This window comes from Gorilla gorilla, chromosome 22, assembly GCF_029281585.2.
Source record: "Gorilla gorilla gorilla isolate KB3781 chromosome 22, NHGRI_mGorGor1-v2.1_pri, whole genome shotgun sequence".
Classification (NCBI taxonomy): Eukaryota; Metazoa; Chordata; class Mammalia; order Primates; family Hominidae; genus Gorilla; species Gorilla gorilla.
This window is the reverse complement of record NC_073246.2, coordinates 45,584,716-45,593,328: the sequence shown is the minus strand read 5'-3', so window position 1 is coordinate 45,593,328 and position 8,613 is coordinate 45,584,716. Positions and strand designations below refer to the sequence as shown.

Sequence of the window (8,613 nt, the reverse complement as noted above, 5' to 3'; positions counted from 1 at the left end):
AGGCAGAAAACAGAGTGCAGGACGGGAGGGGGCCTGGGCCCAGCAGGCAGGGGCAAGGCATGCTCTTTCCTCCAAGGGGGAGGTTTTTAGGGAGTCAGCTGCCACCATTTCCAGCAGCAATCCCTAGCGTGGCTGGCGGGGTACTGGGTGTTCAGCCAATCACAGGTAGGGAGCTCCTGGGATGGGAAGGAACCATCACGCCTCAACACGACCGCCATGAAAATATTTATTTGTGGATATCATACAAGTCAACAGGACCAGCACGAAACAGATGCAGCCTACACAGTGCTGTAGGACCGAGGCTCACAAACATCCACACGGCACACGCAGGGCCAGCCACTCCAGGCAAACGAAGCCACCCCCGAACCTTGCAGAGGCCGCACTCCCTCAGCAGTGGGACCACAGAGGCGACAGGTGCTTTGATGCCTCCGAAGAGCTGAGCTCCATTCCAGGGAGGGAGCGGGCTGCGCCGCCGTCCTCCCGTTGGTCCAGTTTTGCAATCACTAGATGAAGCTCCGGTTAAAGTTCTAAATCAGGAATGATGCAGCCATGAAGTTAAAGGCATCCAGAAGGTCACCACACACCTGGCACCCTCCAAGGGCCCACGTGGAGCCAGCTGAGGACTCACGTCCATGCTCCAGAACGTCAGCACCTCTGCCTCCCATCACCAAGAAGGGGCTTCAGACACCTCATGTGGACCTATGACGGCTCGAGCTTGACACAGGCTCTCCCAGCTGCTCGACACGCCGTGGGATGTACTGGAAGGGTCTGCCAGGCCTGCTGAGGCCTCTTTTTGTCCCACCAGCCCTGCACCCACCCTCCTCCTGCCAGGGGCTGGGTCTTGGGTTAGAAAGTCACTCGAGGGCTTCAGAGCCGCTGACCCAGCTTGCAGCTCAAAATGAGGACAAAGGCGCTTCCATCCACCTTCATGGAGATGCTGGCTTTGCAGGCCAGTGGGCGAGGCGAGGCCCATAGTTTTACTTAGGACAGGTTTCCCAGGCAGTACCCAGGTCGTGTGGGGGATCCCCAAGCAGAGGCTTAGGACGGCATTCTCCCCTCTCTGTTCCCACCCACCTATCCGCCAGACACTGGGCTTGCCCTTGCTGTCCGTCCCAGCACTGACGGGCAGGACAGAGATGCATGGGGTGAGTGGCCCTGTGGCACTGGAAGGCATATCCCATCAGAAATGGGTTTCCTGTTGCACAAAGACCAGAAATGGCCCCGCAGTGAACTGGTGGATGGGAAGAAAGGAGAGGCTGGCATTTGGGGGTGCTGTTCCCACCACAGCCCTGAAGCTGGGGCCCCCCATCAAAGCTTGTCCCAGGCAAGGGTCAGAGATGGAAGGGGACATCTCTTGCTCTGGGACAGGGTCCTACTTGGCTCAGACAGTGGGAAAACTAAAAACATCTGTTTATTCTGCCAGAATTGAAAGAAAAATTCCGGGAAGAACTTCTTACTAATATAAATTTTTAAGATATTGACCAGTCATCTAAACTTACTCATTAAACTCTGTTTTAAACAAATGAACACACCATGTTGCAATGAAAGGCAGGAACGTGGTTTTAGACGCTGATTGAAAACCAGTGTCTTTGCGCACTGAGAACAGGAAACATTCTGCTCTGAGAACAAACTGCAGAGTCGACAGGAGACACACATGTGACAGAAAGCCCTCAGCAGGAGAGACCGTGCACCCTGGTGGGTGATGGGATGCCCGGGCAGTGGCTTGGACACAGCTGTCACACCACGATGCCTGCTGGGTCCTGCAGGGACAGGGGACACAGGCCACACACAGAGTCCAGCCACGCACTGCGGAGCGTGGCACAGGCCACACACACTGGCTCCTACCACCTAACAGAGACGAGTCGCACACTGAAAAAAGTCCCCTAGAAGGATGGCTCACGTCCATCCTACCGGGGGGGGTGGACGCAGGGACCTGGCCCTGGCTCTGGTCTGGTGGCAACCCCTGTTGGTAGAGGCAGGAGGTGTGCGGCTGGAGTCAGAAACTGAGGTGCTGTCTATAAAAATTCCAAGATTCCGCCGGGTGCACTGGCTCACGCCTGTAATCCCAGCACTCTGGGAGGCCGAGGCGGGCAGATCACTTGAGGTCAGGAGTTTGAGACCAGCTTGGCCAACATGGTGAAACCCCATCTCTACTAAAAATACAAAAATCAGCTGAGTGTGGTGGCGCATGCCTGTAATCCCAGCTACTTGGGAGGCTGGGGCAGGAGAACCACTTGAACCCAGGAAGCGGAGTTTGCAGTGAGCCGAGATCACACCATTGCACACCAGCCTGGGGTCAGAGCGAGACTTCATCTCAAAAACAAACAAACAAACAAACAAACAAACAAAAATCCAAGATTCCCACCTCCTTCCACCTGCAGATGGCCAGCACCTGCACCTGCCAGGCAGGAACACACGACAGGCCCAGCTCTGCCCAGGGCTACATGGCCACACAGGCTCAGGTCTCCTCCCCTGTGCTGGGAGTCCGGAGTAGGGACGGTGTCCACCCAGACCCGCCAGGCCACGCTCCAGGCTTCCCTGGCTTATGGCTGACAAGACTTCTGGGCAGTGGACTTGGCCTCCCACAGCCACCCTCCCCAGGGCCTGGGGTCCTTCTGGGAGCCCCCTCGGCCCTGGTGATCAGCATCCATCTGAGTGCTTGGTGGACGGACACGGGAGCCGCCTCTCCAGCGAGTCTCAGCGGAAGCCGCTGGCCTGGCAGTGAGAGGCGGCGTGGAAGGAAAAGGCTCAGCAGGCACATCCCTCTGGCGGGCAGAGTGGCATCGGGGGGCCACACAGCTCTCACCTGGACTCAGAAAGCCAGGTCCAAAGTTCTTGTTTCCCTGTCTGCACATAACCTGCTCTGCTCACTCACAAACTCCAGTTCCCCTGCTCTGGGCCCAGGCAGGCGATCCACAAGGAGGGGTGTGTGAAGGAGGCCCATGAGACCAGGCAGGCGGCAGGGGAGAGAGGGAGAGACTCCTGGCTACCCGGGCAGCAGAGTACAGTCCAGCCACACAGTGGGGGCACCTCTGATCTCCATAAACATGGACATGGCTGCCCCGACACAGGTGGCCCCATCGGAGGGCAGGAAGGACAAGGAAAAGAGCTCCAGCTGCCAGAACACTCTCAACCTCCTCTCTTTGCATAGTTAAACTAAAGAGAGAACGAGGTTGGAGCCAGGGCAGGTGGACGGGCAGAGTGGGGAGCTGCTCGGGGCCCTGCAATCTGAGGGCCATCTATACCACCTTCCCTGGCCAGTGCCCTCCCAGGGCCTTGCACCCGGCACCTACTGTGGGCTCTGCCTTCTCTGACACCAGGCACGAGAGGCCTGAGCTCAACCACATAGCTTTTATTGTCTTACCTCGGGTGGCGGTGGGGACTATTACCCCAGGGGCTTCGGCCTCTCACCTGGTGCAGGCAACTCTCTTGCCTGGTGATCTCAAGATGGAGACATCCCTCACTTACTCATCAGCGTGGCTAAGCCAAGCCAGCCTCCGTTCACGGTAAGACCAAATGTTTCAAAACTGGCTCTAACGAGCTTAAGAACAGGACATTAAACAAAGCATCATGCTGCAATTGTTTACATGTATTGGAAAAATAACAGATGCACATAATAACCTTGGCAGGACTAGGCAACAATTTAAAATCGATTTTAAAAAGGATCCTATTGTGGAATTCATCCTTACGGTCTACAAGGAGAAGTTTGAAAAACTGGATTAAGAAAGTATTAAACTTCTGTACCCTGATAATAAGCAGGCAATGTTGGACGAATATAGCTGTCACCTTAAAATAAATTCTTCTCATTATTTTGCATGTTATTAACTATGGAAAGTGAAAACAAAGATCAATTCTAATTTGGATCCAAGCCATAGGGAAACCCACTGCCAATGCCCATGGTTACCTTCCTGGATGAGAAACTGAAACTCAAGGCCACCAGGGGCCTCTGCCCAAGTCATGAGAGACGAACATGCCCGGGTGGAAACAGGCCGTGGACAGGGCAGGCTCCAGCTGCTCCGTGGTTTGACAGCAGGCAGTCTGGGGAGGGGATGCCGGACTCTGCCCGTAGAGGCTGACAATTTCCACAAAAGCCCTGCACCCACAAAGGCACCATCTGCTCTCAGAAACCCCCGATTTCTTTCTCCTTAGTCGCGGCCCAGGCCTCTCCTGGTTCGGCTGATACAGCCAAAGAAAAGAGAAGAGAAGTTTCAGATTGCGCCAGAGAGCTCAGGATTTACGGGAGGCGCCTGCAGGGACAGCCATTCTCCTAATTCTTGCTTAATACAGGGAACTCCAAGAACTAAAACTGATGTGGGGACTCAGCCTCTGAAACGAGCTCAAAGAACCAAGAATCAAAGCTTGCTCGCCAGGGCACACCGCCCGTAACACCCACTGCACGGGCAGAAGGAGCCCCACACCTGACACTGCGTTCTCATGCTGGGTTTTTCACCAGCTCACAAGAGAGAGAGACATTTAGGTTCTTTCCCCCATGCTATACGTGCTCTTGGTGTTTAAAAAAAAAAAAAAAAAGAAAAGAAAAAGAAAAGCTTTCCTGGTGGCTGGCAACGTGGCACACGCCCCAGTCTCCACTTGGCAGTGAGGGTATTTCCAGTTAAATGCCCTACAGAGGGCCAGGTGGTTCTGGCGGATCCCTGCACTCACATACTGGGGAGGACGCCTCCCCGCCAGGCTCCGGACACAGCCATCCTCCTTCCTGCTGGTGTGGCAGCGCCCTGTAGGGACGAGTGGCTCTGGGCTGCAACGGGCCTGCCACCCGTGTCCTCGGAGCCAGGAAACATGGCTGCGAAACCCGTGTCTGACTCACTGGCTGAGGTGGGGGAGCCAGGCGCCCTGATGCACGCTCGTGAAGACATTCAGAACGAACAGAGTGGGAGAGTGGGGGCGGGGGTGGGGGTTCCATATAAACCTGCATCTTTTCGCTTCAGGGCATTTTTCAACAAAGAACGCACTCCTGGCAAGCGAGTCTTTCCAGAAGACACTGGAATGGCCTCACAGGAGGGTGTGGGCTCCAGGAGGGGCCCGTCTGTGGGGAAGGTAGCGGGGTGGGGGTACCCCTTGGAGAGTCCGCTTCCTAGGGGCCCCATGGGCCCCCACTTCCTGCATCTCCCTATTTCTCTCCAGCCATGGGTTCCCTGGAGACACAAACCTCTGCACACCCCAGAGCTGGGATGCAGGGCTGCAGGGGTGTGGCTGAAATCAAGGCAGGCCAGGGACAGGCACTGCAGCCTATAGCTATACCTGGGGGGACCCCAAACTCTGGGCAAAGTGGGGCCAGGGAGGTCACTGCTGAGCAGAGGATGATGGGACTTGTCAGAGCTGGTGCTGTGGCCTCTGCCATCACCCCAGCCTGCCCAAGGGCCTGGGAGCTGCCCGCCCCCACCGTGCCCCACACCCACCTTGGAAGATTGGCAGCTTCCAGGGTGGCCTCTTGCCCCTGGGCATTTGGTGGGGCACAGAACTGAGGTCAGGGGACAAGGGTTAAATGTGCCAGCAGGGGCAGGGGGCAGGCACCCCTCTGTCCTGTCTACAAATGCTGTGGCTCAATGTGCTGTCACGGGCAGCACGTGGCAAACGCACAGTGCTCAGCCTGCTGCACCACGGATGAGGTGAGCTTCCACAAGGAACCTGACAAGGTGGTTCTCGGGAGCTTCAAAGCTGCTCTTGGCCCAGCATGGACCTTACTGCGTTAGCATCTTCCTCAAGTCACTCAGCGGATTCCTGGAAGATGCCGATGGGTTACAGGAGGTCCCGCGGATAGCTGAGAGGTCTGCAGACCGACTTGAATTTGCTGGGGCCTGGGAAGGTCCCTGACGCCGCACCGTGTGCCTCCAAGCAAGCTCAACCCTCCCATACGGTGAAACAACAGCCTAAGATCTGAAATCCCCAGGAACTAAACGAGCAGCAAAGTAAGAAACAAAAGTTCGAACGCAGGAACAAAGAGGCTATGGTCAGAATGACAGTAAAGATACTTGGCAGAATTCTTCCTGACCCCAACCGTTACCACCCGACTCCTCAGAGATGCAAAGACAGAGGCCACCCAGGCCCAGCCCACGCGCGACACGGCCTCTGTGCGCTAGTGGCAGCCAGGGCCCACTCGAGGCTCCACGCGCAGCAGGCTCGGCCTCACCCACTCACCCTCCCACATGGAACACCCCCGAGATGGCAAACAGGGGCCCGTCTTCCCGGAGGCCCAGGAGCCTTGTGGGGAAGGGAGCCGGGTTTTCAGATCACAAATTTCTGTGACCACTTTGTTATTTTTCACAAAGCACGACTGGCACGTTTCACAATGAAGACCAGCAAATGCCGGACACTCATGAAAGAAAAAAATATCAAGTTTCGGTCATGGCTCTAAGGCAGACGTTACATGTTTTCACAGGGACAAACACGGAGACACCAACGCGCTGCGTGTCACGGGCGAGCGGCGCGGCCCTCACAGCACCGTGGCCTGGACGACGATCTCTGGGTCCTCAATGTCCCTTTTGCTCTGCACCATCCGCAGCTCCAGCTGCATGGGGCTGGGCCTCACTCCTTCCCCGGCCTGGGCTGCGGGGCAGGCAGAGAGCACTGAGTTCCCATCTCAGAGGGGCTCCCGCTGCTGCCCCCACTCCCAAAGGCGAGGTCAGCAGGAGACACCGATCACACCTTCAAAACCAGCACGTGCCAGCTCTTCTCTCCCACCCACTTCGGGAGCCAGGAGCCCATGCAGCCCACGCAGCCCGGCCGCTGTACCTTTTGCACACCGGATGGTCCTCTGCAGAACGTGGTGCAAGGTAGACACGGTCTTCTCACAGGCCACCTGCAGGGAGGAGAGACTTGCTGTGCCCCTGGCCCACTCACAACACCCGACGTGCCCACTGCTGCCAGGAGGGGATTTCCAGTGAACACAAGGGCCGTCCTGCTCTCCGAGCCACCAGGGAGCCAGCTCTGCCAATGCACGTGCTGAACCCTGGAGGACAGGCTGCGGACTGCCCACCACGGAGAGCCCGGAGGGCTGAGCAGATGCCTGGTCCCAGCTACCTGCTCTGGACAAGAGATGGCTCACAGAAGGGACAGCCTCGTGACCTGCATTGAACTTGGCAGGCAGCAGGAGCTTGGTAAGAGTTCCCAGAATTAACTCCTTATAACGAGTCTACAAGGGGAAGTGCTCCTGCCGAAAGCCCAGCCAATCATCACTCAGTGATGCCTCAGAGTCAAAGGTGCTGGGGAAGCACGGGGAACTCGCTCCCCGACTCCACAACCCTGGGCTGGCCAAACCCAGAATGTGACCTTGGGCAGCCTGGCAGTGAGGCCTCCTCGGGGCGCCAGCTGGCACTTTTCCACTGCCCTGCACCACCAATTAAACACGGCAGGCCTACTTAATGGCCCTGTTTAATTGCCCTTGAGGGGCCAGAAGGGATGGAATGAGGGGGCTGTGCATTCCAGCTCAGGGTGTGCAGAGGGCTAGTCCCATGGGAGGCAAAGGGCCTCAGTCCACCTCTTCCATTTTACATACCAGGACACTCAGCTGAAACTGACTTGTTGGGGAGGAGGTGTACCCTGGGGGACACGTGGCCCCTTAAGCGGCCCGGCAAAGACAGCACAGGGAGAGCCACCTGCAGGTCCTGACCTCTGAACTCTTCCTTCCCCAGCGCACCCGATAGTGACAGAGGTGTCCTGTCTTCCTCCTGTCACTCCCATGGCACCCCCACCCTGCCCCACATTCCAAAGGGATGGCAGGCCCCTCCCTCCCACCTGAACCCACTGCGGACGCAGTGGGAAGCACCCAGGGGAGTTTTGGGGGCTGAGCCCAGGGGCTGGGGACCACCTCAGAGCACAGCAAGGCTCTGGACGGTGTTGTAAGAAGACACACTCCAGGGGTCCGCGGACTCAGCTGACAAAACCACCTGCCGAGGCCACAAGCAACTCTGCTGCATGCAGCACAGGAGGTCACGGATCTGAGCACCACAGTTGCAACAAAACTCCTCCGTCCCCGCTGAGCTGTGTGCTTACCCATGGGACACACGAGAAAGGCTCACGAGACCCCACATCCCAACCTGCCGTGTCAGTCGCCCAACAGTCCCACTCCCCCCAGTGTCTAAGCAAAGCCACCCGATCTCTACAAACTTGAAAAGCAGGCAGACATCCAGACAAAACGCCCAGAAAGACGGCTCTCCACACCTGCCTGGACCCCTGTCCTCAGCTTCCCACCTACTGTCCCCGAAGGGTGGCTCCGGCCTTTCCGTCCCTCAGGTCACTGCCGTGGTCACACTGTGGGAAATGCTGCAGGGTGCCACTCCTCCGCAGCAGCCCCCAAGTCACCAAGGACACAACAGCTCCATGCATCCCACAGCCCTGCGCCAACGCCAAGCGGGTGGCATCTGAATCCTGGTGGGACCCCCGTGGGTCTGTTCTGAAACATCTGTCACCCAAGCCCTCACAGACTCTGATCATCCCTAGCTCCCAAATAAGGGGAGATGGGAGGTGATGTGAGAGTGACAGGTGCAACTCCTGTCATGGCCCGGCCACTGCCCTCCCCCGCAACTGGGGCCAGCACTCAGGGCCATGCCATGTCAGCTCAGCAGGGACCCCCCACCAGGACTCTCATATCCTGCT

General features: G+C 57.4%; 1 protein-coding gene across 2 annotated transcripts in view; it reads right to left on the bottom strand.

The window, feature by feature from the left end:
* Positions 1–212: 212 nt before the first annotated feature.
* The window catches only part of PDXK (pyridoxal kinase), a 43,981-nt gene continuing 35,580 nt past the window's right edge, over positions 213–8,613 (bottom strand). For both annotated transcript variants that reach the window (XM_055373687.2, XM_031005112.3), the window contains 2 exons: positions 6,751–6,817; positions 213–6,564 (listed from right to left, as the gene is read on the bottom strand). In XM_055373687.2, the coding sequence (XP_055229662.1) occupies positions 6,452–6,564; positions 6,751–6,817 (180 nt within the window). In that variant the 3' untranslated portion in view covers positions 213–6,451. The remainder of the gene's footprint in view (positions 6,565–6,750; positions 6,818–8,613) is intronic.